The 12,183-nt window shown below is 35.4% G+C and overlaps 1 protein-coding gene across 3 annotated transcripts in view; it reads right to left on the reverse strand.

Annotated features, from left to right (window-relative positions):
* LOC128866284 (mitogen-activated protein kinase kinase kinase kinase 5) overlaps positions 1-7,333 on the reverse strand; it is an 85,118-nt gene extending 77,785 nt beyond the window's left edge. For all 3 annotated transcript variants that reach the window (XM_054106884.1, XM_054106883.1, XM_054106885.1), the window contains exon 1: positions 6,904-7,333. In XM_054106884.1, coding sequence (XP_053962859.1) covers positions 6,904-7,231 — 328 coding nt within the window. In that variant the 5' untranslated portion in view covers positions 7,232-7,333. The remainder of the gene's footprint in view (positions 1-6,903) is intronic.
* Positions 7,334-12,183: the final 4,850 nt, after the last annotated feature.

The following is a 12,183-nucleotide window of genomic DNA, read 5'->3' on the forward strand; positions in this document are numbered from 1 at the left end:
TCATTAAATAAATATGTACATTTGTTGAAAATTAAGATTTTAATGGCTTAGCAATTTTTCTAGCAATTTTCAGAAAATTTTTAGCAACTTTTAGCAATTTTTCTTCAAAAATCTAGCAATTTTAGCTTGGAAGATTCTGGCAGCACTGGTCCCGTATTCTCTGCATCATGCGTGAGCACAACTGGTGTGCCTACAACTACGACTACAAATACATCTACAACTTGTTCAACCGTCTCTTTAAATTCTACAACAACAACAACTGCATCAACAGAACTACTGCTAGCGACCCATTTGTCAGCGTCTACACAATCAGCTGCACTAAAAAAGCAACCTGTGATTAAAAGAGCACGAAACTCACCCACAAAGATCTCAACATTGACTGCTAGTAACAAAAAAATAAAAGCAACATCAACCCTCAATCAAAGTAAACTGCCAAACTACTGGCTGAGTGGAACTTCTTCTGCAAACAAATTCGCAGCTTTAGATGTGGATGATGGAGAAGAAATTACTCAAACTGCAAACAGTGGGCAATTTAAAGATTCACTGTCACAAAATTTAAACAAAGACGAAAAAGAAAAAAATAATAAGCCACCGCCAATATATGTCCAAGGTGTAGAATGCATAAAAACATTAAAGAGTGCTTTAAATGAAATAGCAAATAACAGCTTCACTCTAAAAATTTTAGCAAATAATGAAGTTCGCGTTCAAGCAGAAAATTTAGAAATATATAACAGATTACTCCACATGCTAAAAGAAAAAGGTACGAAACTGTATACATTTAGGCCAAAAAGTGAAAGAGGATTTAAAGTAGTCTTACGAAATATGCACCACTCTACAGACCAAGAAGAAATTAAAAAAGAACTAAACGAAAAAGGCCACAAAGTACTTAACATTACTAATATAATACAAAGATCAACAAAAAAACCACTACCATTATTTTTCATCGAACTACAAGCAAGTGATAACAACAAAGACATTTACAATATAAACAAGCTAATGAACTGCATAGTCATTTTTGAAGCACCTCACCATAAGCGCACCATTTCACAGTGTTCGAAATGCCAGAAATATGGGCACACAAAAAATTATTGTACAAGGGATCCAATTTGCGTGAAATGCGCTGGTAGACATCTTACAATGGAATGCGAAAACCAAATAAAGGAAGTTAAATGCACTTTATGTGGAGGTAAGCATACCGCCAACTACAAAGGATACGAAATTTATAAAGCACTTAAAATGCAAAGATTTCCACCTCTGCGTAATAAAGAACCAACATTAAATACAAATAAAAATAATACACCAATAACAACAGCCGTAACAAACATAATTCCCGTAAGCTATGCTGATGTAGCATCTTCTTCAAGGGAACTTAAAGCAGAGCAGGAACTGATTAAAAGATCTGAAAAAAAAACAATGATATTGAAGAGCTTAAAGACATGGTAAAATCCCTAGTCAACCAAATGACAAATATGATGAATATAATTACAATGCTTTTAAAGAATATGAATGGACAAAAGTGAAAAAATTAAAATTCTAATTTGGAATGCAAATGGACTAACACAGCACTATTTAGAACTGAAACAATTTTTAGTTGAAAAAGATATTGACATAGCATTGATTGCAGAGACACACTTCACTGATAAAAGTCTTCTGAAATTTCCTAGTACAAAGTGTATGTGACAAACCATCCTGATGGAAGAGCCCACGGAGGGACTGCTGTAATTATTAAATCAAGCATAACGCACAATGAACAACTCCAATATTCGACGCCTTATCTTCAATCCACGACAGTACAAATCTATAACAAAAATGGACCAGTATCTATCTCCTCCATATACTGTCCACCTAGACACATAATAAACTTGGATCAATATGACAAATACATAAAGACGCTTAACAATAGATTTATTGCAGCTGGAGATCTCAATGCAAAACACATTGATTGGGGCTCAAGACTCACCAACAAAAAGGGGCGTATTCTTATTAACGCAATTAACAAAAACAATTGCAGATTTATAAGTACCGGAGAACCTACCTATTGGCCAACTGACGTAAAGAAAATTCCAGACTTGATCGATTTCTGCATAACCAAAAACATAAGCCATAACCAATTGACATTTCAGTCGTGCTATGAACTTTCTTCTGACCACTCGCCGATATTACTTGAATATGTAAGTCATATAAAATCTATAGATACATCTTTTCGCATACTTAATGACAGAACCAACTGGGAAAAATTCCGCCACCATATTGACGATCAACTTATACCAAATGTGATATTAAAAACGCAACTTGACATTGAACATGCCATTATCCATTTTAATGACATAGTATTAGAAGCAGGGATCAGATCGGCACCAAAGCAAGCAAATAGAACAAATACACCAACAACTGACATTACTATATTAAACAGCAAATTATAGAAAAAAGAAAGTTAAGAAAAAGATGGCAAAAAACTAGATCACCTGACGACAAGAGAAAACTAAACTTAGCTACAAAAATTCTTAAGGATACCTTAAATAAGAGAAATAACAAAGAAATCGAAAACTATTTGAAGAATCTGACTCCCTATCAAGATACAAACTACTCTTTATGGAAATGTAATATACTAAAAAATTAAAAACTCAAATAAAACATCAACCACCACTAAAAAAGATGACAATTCATGGGCTGTTAAAAAAGAGGAAAAAGCGAAAACATTGACAAATTACTTCGAAAAAGTTCTATCAAATGACGAAGAAAAGAAAATCAACAACCAAAACAACTTCCACTATGATTTTACAAAAATAAAAAGGACAAATACACACGAAATAATAGCTTGCATCAAAAAAGGAATAAAACATAAAAAAGCTCCCGGATATGACATGATAACAGGAAAAGCATTAGCGGAGCTACCAACCAAGGCATATGTATACTTGCGAAACGTTTTTAATGCAATGTTTCGCTTACAATACTTTCCGAAGCTCTGGAAAGTGGCAGAGATTATTGCATTGCCAAAACCGGGTAAAGATCCAACTACCGTGTCATCATATAGACCAATAAGCTTATTACCAACAATATCTAAAATTGCTGAAAAATTACTGCATGATCGGATAAGCCAACTTCTAGACCAAAAACGTATAATACCGGATCATCAATTTGGATTTAGAAAAAAACATTCGACTATTCAACAGATCCATAGAATTACAAATAAAATCCAATCAGACCTTGAAAACAATCGATACTGTGCCGCAGTATTTTTGGACGTAGCTAAAGCGTTTGACAAAGTGTGGCATGAAGGCTTACTCCACAAAATAAAAATAATGCTACCTTTTGACTACTATCTCATCATAAAAAGCTATCTAACCGACCGAAGCTTCTACATTAAATATGACAATCAATGTTCAGATATTCATTAAATAACTGCTGGAGTTCCGCAAGGAAGCGTTCTTGGCCTTCTACTATATGTTTTATTCACCGCAGATATACCACCTCCTGACGAAACTAATTCTTCAATTGCTACGTTCGCAGACGATACAATACTATTAGCATCAGACAAAAGCTTAATTATCGCTATTGAAAAACTGCAGCGATATACAAACGCAGTTAAGGAATGGTTTGATAACTGGTGCCTAAAAATAAATGAAGACAAAACCGTACAGGTTATATTTACTAACAAAACAAAATTTACCGCAGTTCCAATTAAAATAAGTGATAAAGCATATTACAATAGAATCAACTACTAAATATCTGGGAATTCACTTGGACTCCAAACTAAATTGGAGTCACCACATAAAGCAAAAGGTCAAACAAATAAAAGAAAAACTTCGACAACTTCATTGGTTAGTCTGCTCCAAATCCAGACTCACTATACAGAACAAGCTGTTAGTGTACAAAACTATGATTAAACCAATCTGGCTATATGGATTACAGGTGTGGGGAACGGCTAAAAAAACTCATATAGAAAAAATCCAACGACAGCAATCAAAGATTCTTCGAATTTTGACCATGTCTGACAGGTACACGAAAAATGATGACATCCACAGGACTTTTAATATAGCAAGAGTAGACGAAGAAATCAAAAAGATAACAACAAGGCACTTTGAAAAAATACACACACACAGTAATGCAGAAATCAACAAACTTCTTGAAAGGGAAAGAAACGGGAAAAGGCGTTTAAAGAGAACCCGACCAAGCGACCTAGTATGATAAATGCTAAAAAACCATAAATATGTAAAAAAAAAAATACTTAAAAATAGTTGTAAAATGTAATCATGTAAAGTGAAACTTGTATTGTATTATTGTATATTATTTAATTGCTATTATTTTGTTTATTTTAATTTTATCGCTTTTTGACACTGGCCATTAAGCGATGTATATAAATCCTGACCAAATTGTTAAACAACATACTTAATGTCAAAGGACAGATGTATAAAAAAAATGGGGAATAAAAACAAAAAAAAAAAATCTATAAATCTCTTGCATGGCGCAAACGGAATGAAGAAAAGCTCCACTAGTTCAGTTATCGACTTCGGACGTCACGTCCACTCAAGTAGGTAGGTAGGTAGGTAGGGTGGTTGTCGTAAGACACACTTAAACCTTCCGCAGGTCCATTGTGATACCACTGGAGCTTATCCTTACTACCATCCGGTTGCTTTAATAAACGAGCAGAGCTTCGTTAGTTTTTGATGGGCTATATCCGCTACATCGGTTAGAAATGCTGTATCAAGAGTGCGCAGCCTTCTCATAGCTAGGCTTTCACACTCACATAAAAGGTGTCTGACTGTTTCCTCTTCTTCTGTATTAAGACAGCTTCTACAGAAATCGAAGTACGGGAGTCCTAATCTTCTAGCGTGGCTGCCTATTAAACAATGACCAGTTAATACACCTATCATTTTTCTTATAGATTCTCTGTTGAATCTTAGCAAGATCTTCGATCGACCGCTGTTCCAGTTCGGCCATGTCTGTCTGCTTAGTTCGCATGTTATGAGGTTTTGTCAGCTTGTATTTACCTTTTTGATGGTTTCCCTGTCTATAAGTAATTTACAGGTTGCTATGGGCATGGGTATCAGCGCCTTATCCGGTTCGAGATCGAGCGTTGTACCGGTTCTTGCAAGTTCATCCGCCTTACAGTTTCCTGCAATGTTCCTGTGGCCTGGTACCCAGATAAGGTGCACCTTGTAGCACTTAGATACTTCATTTAGTAGTTTAAAACATTCTAGAACTGTTTTTGACGAGTGCGTTTTTGATTCCAGCGCTTTTATTGCTGCTTGACTGTCCGAGTAAATGAAGACTTCATTTGTGGATAATACTCTCGTTTTTATTTCTTTAAGTCCCTCTTTTATGGCAGTGACTTCCGCCTGAAATACACTGCAATGATCAGGTACGCGAAATGATTGGCATGCTCCGAGTTTGTCGGAGTAGACCCCTCCACCTACTTTGTTGTCCAGTTTTGAGCCATCTGTGTAGATTTATTTAGGATTTATTAAAATTGATGTCCTTGGCCCTACAGAAATCCGTTGTGCTGGGAATGCAGGGGAATTGTTCTAAAATTGAGGAGTGTCCTCTTTGGTTCGTTCTGAGTAGGCCGATTTCTCTTAGTCTGAGAGTTGCTTTGGCAGCTGTTTGCTTACCGTATTGCTCTATTGGTAAAATGTTAAGCATAATATTTAGTGCATCTGTGGGTGTGGTTCTGAGGGCCCCGCAGATGCAAAGACTGGCCATTCTTTGTACCTGTGCCATGGTTCTTTTAATGTACAATTTATCTAAAGCTGGCCACCATACTAATATGCCGTATGTTAGGATTGGTCTGACAATTGCCGTGTAAAGCCAGTATACGATAGATGGGGAGAGACCCCAACTTAGTCCTATCAGCTGTTTACAAGAGTATAGTGCTACTGTCGCCCTTTTTACTCTATCTTCGACATTTGCCTTCCAAGTTAGCTTTCGGCCTAGTATTAGACCTAAGTACCGGGCCTCATCACTAAATGACAGTGCCGTTCCACCTAGAGTCGGAGGAACTATATTTGGAATTTTGTGTTTCCTGGTAAATAGGATGAGTTCAGTTTTATTGGGGTTGACGCTTAGCCCATTTGCTTTTGACCAGTTTTCAACCATGTTTAGTAAATCTTGCATGATTTCTATAAGTGTATTGGGAAATTTCCCTCTTACTACCATTGCAACATCGTCCGCATATGCTACGACGTGTTGTTCTCTCTCCTCTAAGCTCTTTAGCAATGAGTTTAGTGCCAGCACCCATAGGAGAGGGGACAGCACACCGCCTTGAGGTGTTCCTCTGCTAACTTTTTTCTTGATCTCTGAGGCCCCTAGGGTTGCGATCACAAATCTGCTCAAGAGGATGTTTTTGATGAACTCAACCAGAGCGCCAGAGGTGCCGAAATCCGTCAGTGCCTTTATTATGGCATCCGGCAGGATGTTGTTGAACGCACCCTCGATATCTAGAAAGGCTACCAGTGTGAATTCTTTATTATACATTGACTTCTCGATTTCTGTAACAAGTGAGTTAAGTGCTGTTTCAGTAGATTCCCCTTTACAATACGCATGTTGTGAGATACTGAGCTTATTAGGGCTGATGTTAACCCTAATATGCTCTTTTAAAATTCTTTCTAATGTTTTTAGCAGAAAGGAGGATAGGCTAATTGGCCTGAAATCCTTAGGTGTTGTGTGTGAACTATTCCCCGCTTTAGGGATAAAGACCACTCAAGTAAATTAACTCAATTTATATTTGACAGCTGAAATATTGTGATTTTATTTGAGTTTTGCAAAAACTGGGAGCAATTCAGTTTTGAAAGAAGTTTGCAGTTTTACGTGCACCTCCTAGTTTACGTTTCCTCCAAGACACTTTCAGAATACATATACATGTATTTCACTACATTCATACACTTATTCCAGTTTCATACTCACCGATAAAGCTTTTCCGCTTGTTGATCGTGGCGGTTATCTGTGCCGACACCCCGAAATCCGCCAACTTGACGTCGCCCTGTTCGGTCAGCAGAATGTTGGCGCCTTTGATATCACGATGCATTTTTCCCATCGTATGCAGGTACTCGAGTCCTTTCAATGTTTCGCGGCACATATAGGCGATTTGTTGTTCGGCCAGCGGCCCAGTCACTTGGTAGATATCCTGTAGACTTCCACCACCACAATACTCCATACAGATCCATAATTTATCGCGTCGCAAATACGAACCATAGTAGGTGATAATATTTTTGTGTCGACAATCGCGCATCATAATAATCTCCTGTTGGATGATTTGTATGTCATCGGTGGGCTCGAGTTTGATGACTTTAATGGCAGCCAATTCATTGCTCTGTATACGCTTCGCCTATGGCAGAGAGAGAGAGAGAGAGAGAGAGAGAGAGAGAACAAAAGAAGAAAATAGAATATTAGAACATTATTATTGGCGGCCACGGTGATGATGTGTTTAATGTAGGTTATAAATGCCGAAGATAATGAATGCAAATTGCGCTTATTATTATTCAAATGATTTTTCAAACAAGGCAAAGTGACAATTGTGTTGGGCATATACTTTCAACCGAAGAATAACACTGTGAAGCGCACACGAATGGTGAGAAGATTGCCATTTACACGCTTGATCGCCAAAGAGTTTCATTAGCCCTACCGCGGGAGAGGTGAGGTGGCTGATGGGTGCGCCAATTGAAAATTTCAATTCATTTCGCTTTCGCTTGGCGCATAATAAGTGCAAACCGAGAGAGTTTGGATGAAGGCCAAGAAAAAATTTATTTCCATTTTACTATAATATATGTAATATTATGGCTCTAGCACAGGAGCCCACGTCACCCGCACACGGGCACACGCACACATACACATGCGTAGAAGAGCAAATTTACTAACTCCTTTACAATTTTCTTATATTTTTTCACAGTGCAACACCCACTACCAGCCCATATGCAAACCATGTGGCACTCACGACCCACACCCCTACTCTCTAAACTTTGCGTGTCTGCTGCCATTTTATGTTGTATGCAAATATTTGAATTTTCATAAATTTCACTGCTGCACTTGATGTTTTTTCTTTGCTGCTTCTCCCTTTCTTTGTTGAAAATGGAAATGGAAAACTTGGCTAAAAAGCACGCGACGGGGACGGATTGTGGAGGACCGGAGGTAGGGAACGGTGAATTCAATTTAGAAACGACAGATATGGAAGAAGGAATTGCTAAAAGCGGTAAGCAGTTAGTTTTGTTGATTGCTCTTTGGTTGAAGATAGTTGAAGTTTAAGTAAATCCATTAAATGCCATTCTGTTGGCTATTTGACTGGTATATCGAAAGCGGGTATCGTTACCTTGGTGGCGACGTGCAGCGAATGGAGGGGCGATACAGTTAATAGAGGGAGTAAATGGGATGGAAAATAAATTTGTTAAAAAAGCTAAAGCAGTCGCGGTAAATTGAATTTTCGAATTTTTTTGAAAAGAGCTTTTAAATGTAGGTGAAAAATAAATAACAATTGTATCAATGAATTAACATTCTTAAAAATTATTATTTTATACTGCAATGCCCCCTACCTAAAATAAAATTGGATCTCTCTAACATTCTTCAAAATTAATTTATAATGCGCCTAAAAATATAATTATTTGCAGAATGATATTAAAACTGTGATTGCTAAAATATAATATTTATAGTCATAAAACATCGTGCAGCTATTTTTTTGCAGTGACAATTTTTTTGGTTACTTCATCGATATTTAAACCCTTTTTTTTGTCACCATGAAATTTCACCATATTATACTGACATTGAATACCTCACAAAACAACATACCAAAAAAGTCTAAAAATTTGTTTCAATTATTGCTGATTTTTCTCAAATTTTGTAAAACATTTAGGACTTTGATTTAGACTGGTTTTGTTAAAATATGATTTTTTGCTTAAATCTGATTGAAGCTGTTTTTGTTAAAATGTACTCGTCATTTTTTTTTAAACTGTTTAAAATCTTTTAAATTTTGTTGATTTTTCGCAAGATTTTTAAGATCTTTGATTTAAACTGTTTCTGTTAAAATACGAATTTTTTTCTTAAATCTGATTTAAACTTTTGAAAACTTGTTTGTTTTTCGTAAATGTTGTAAAAGCTTTAGGATATCGTTTTTTACTGTTTTCCTCAGAATATGAATTTTGTTTTTTAAATTCATACTGTTTTTGTTAGAATAGGATTTTTTTGTATCCTTTTTTATTAGAATTAAAATTTCGTGAATTTCCCCCAAATTTTCTAAAAAAGTTTTGAGCTTTGCTTTTTCCTTTTTTTCTTAGAATAAAATAATTTTGTTAACAACATAATTATAATTTTTTTAAATTTTGGCGTTTTTTTGTAAATTTTTCAAAAAATTTGAGACTTTGATTTGTATTGTTTTTGTTGGAATATGAACTAAATTTTGTAATAAATTCACAAAAAAGTAATCATTGCAAAACTTATAGCTGCACGATGTTTAGTGGTATTCATGTTAATTCTTGCTTTAATTTATTCATAATGCCAGCGACGCAAAAAAATCTTCTACTTTTAGTCTATTTCGACTGTTTTTTGCAAAAGTACCCAATGTGTTATTTTCAGATTTGTGTAAATTTCTACTTCAGACATGAACCACCAAATTTGCAGCAGCGAACAAAAAAAGAAAAGTGACTAAAACATGTGGCGCTATCTAAACAAATCTTCCAATCTTCAAATGATCACTTGAACTCCAACGCCAATTTATGGCCCATTTGCACTGATAGTATTGGCCACATCACAGAATAAGGTCGTCACCAAAATAGTTTGCCTTTTGCCAAGCAAAATTCAACAAATTTAACTCTGCTGTTTATAACAGGCGAGCACCTCGACCATCCTCTTAACGAAAGTCACCTTTCATCTCCGTTGAAAACAGCGCACAAAATGCAGAGATGGAAACAAGTAAACAAATGCAATGAGGCGCCATGAAAGGATGCAAGTACTTTTCAACAACTGCGGAATTCTTGTGTAGGGCACTGCATTAAATCCGAGTTTACAGCAAATGAGAAAAACATGAAGCTGATCAGCAGCAGGTGAAACAGAAAGGAGGAGAGGATGAAGTTTTGCGGTTGCTAGATGAAATTGGATTGTTGATGTAGATAAGTATTGCAGTCGTATTTGTCATGTTTACAGGTCAGTGCATTTTTCAATTTGCATTTTGCTGCATTTTTCGCTAGATTTATAATCGAATGTATTTATTTCGCCCAAAATGTGGTTTTATCAAAATCAATCTTGTTTTTTTTAACGTGCAATGCGTTCTGAATGTAGCAGATGAAAACTCAAAATCAAATGAAACGCTATTAAATTCTTTTCTTTGCCTTTTAAACGAAATTCTTCGAATCGTTTTGTTTGCCTGTTTGCATTCTCAATTTTCAGCAATGATTTGGGTGCATTTAAATAATTTATAAGGTTTGCAGGTGAAGGTGGCAGGGTTTACGATTTACTTTTAACGCGCTACCATAAAATCCGGAAGAGTGCTTATTTTCGCTTCCACTATTAATATTTTGTTTTTACTTTTTGGAAAGCCAATTGACGAGAACGTTTCACCAACGAAAATTTGCAATTCTTCACTTTATCTGAAATAAAAATACTTATTTATTTGATTTGAAGAATTCAAACGGAATCGATGCTTTGGCATTAAGAGAAAATGGATTTAAGACAAAAAATTTTATAGTTAAAGCTGCAAATTTGTGCAAGAGATACGTGATCTTAAAACACGATCTTCACGGTGCAAGAAGTGATGGGAAAGTAAAAATTCCGGTAAGTAAAAAACAATAGACTTTATATCCACACAACTTTTTTCTGATATTCTTAGGTGTGCTAGGTGTGTACTATTAGGACTCATTTCGAACGCATTTCTTTAGCTTGGAATAATTTGAAAAAAAAAAAATCTGAACATGAAATTAAGCTCATCGAAATTAAAGTTCGAAAATTAACTGAAAACAAAAACTGTATATGAAATATTAGGTATAAGGAGTGTTTTGAAAGAGTTTTACCGTTTTGTCCATTCGTAAGTCTAAATAATTTGCTACGTTGGTAAGTTATTAAGACGAAACGGCATTGGTGGTAGTGCTCTCGAACAGTTCTCTTTGTTAAGGGGACAGATACCTGTAAACGGCCATATTTTCCTTGATTTTTATTAAAATTTTTTAAAATGAAGAAGTCAATATATATTTTTTAAAATTGGCATACAGTTTTTTTGTTTAGTGTTTTTTTATTTCAATCATTTAAAATGGCGGATGTACACTCAATTCTTCCAGGAAGGTCGCAGCGAGGCTTCTCAATCGGCGGGCATTGGAACATCGGCGTCAGTGATCTGAATACAAAACACTAAAAATTTGTTTGTTTATTAATGACATAATTTCTATATGAATTAAAAACAAATGGAAAAAAAACTTCGCGGAACAAAATGCTTCGGGCGAATTTTCCCACTATTAATTAACTAAAAAAATATTTTTTCGAAAACTTAAATTCACATAGAAAGTAATATCATAAAAAAGATGTGTGCAAAATTTCAGGGATATCGGTCAATATATTTTCGTGTACGCCAATTTGAAAAATATATTGTAGTTTTGAGAAAAACGAGTCTAAAGCCGGCAACGTAACTATACCTCTCCCAGCGCTCGAACGCAAAGAATAGAGTCGTCACGGTTGACGATCTATAATATAGTAAATTTACGTTCTAAATTTTTTTGACTTATTCTTAAAGGATTATATTAACATTTTATGAAAAAACAAAAATTTGTTTCTTTTTCAGAATTTTACAGGTATCTGTCCCCTTAACTTACAGAGGTCGACAGCCTGTAGTGCGCGTTCTTAGAACCACAGCGCTAGTAACGGGTGAGTCCAAGGATGACAAAAATACCAGTAACTCTTGTTAAAATAGGTATCCCCATATGTTGCACGGGATTTCATCGGAATGACGCAAAGTTCATTCGGCTACAGCGACCGCGGCTATGGAGATGATTTTTACTATAATTATATAGCACATATATACTTTATAAGCTTTATTTGTAGTAATTTTCCTTAAGCGAATAACTTTAAATAAGGAAATAATTGCTTTCCAATGTGGCACATGTATGAACTACGAGGATCCGAAGAAGAGACTTTTAAAAAAGTTAAAAACTGGAAATATATTCAAAGAAATCGCGAGCATCGAATTTGTTGCACAAATATAGAACCTAAAAACAA

Source organism: Anastrepha ludens, chromosome 6 (assembly GCF_028408465.1).
Source record: "Anastrepha ludens isolate Willacy chromosome 6, idAnaLude1.1, whole genome shotgun sequence".
Classification (NCBI taxonomy): Eukaryota; Metazoa; Arthropoda; class Insecta; order Diptera; family Tephritidae; genus Anastrepha; species Anastrepha ludens.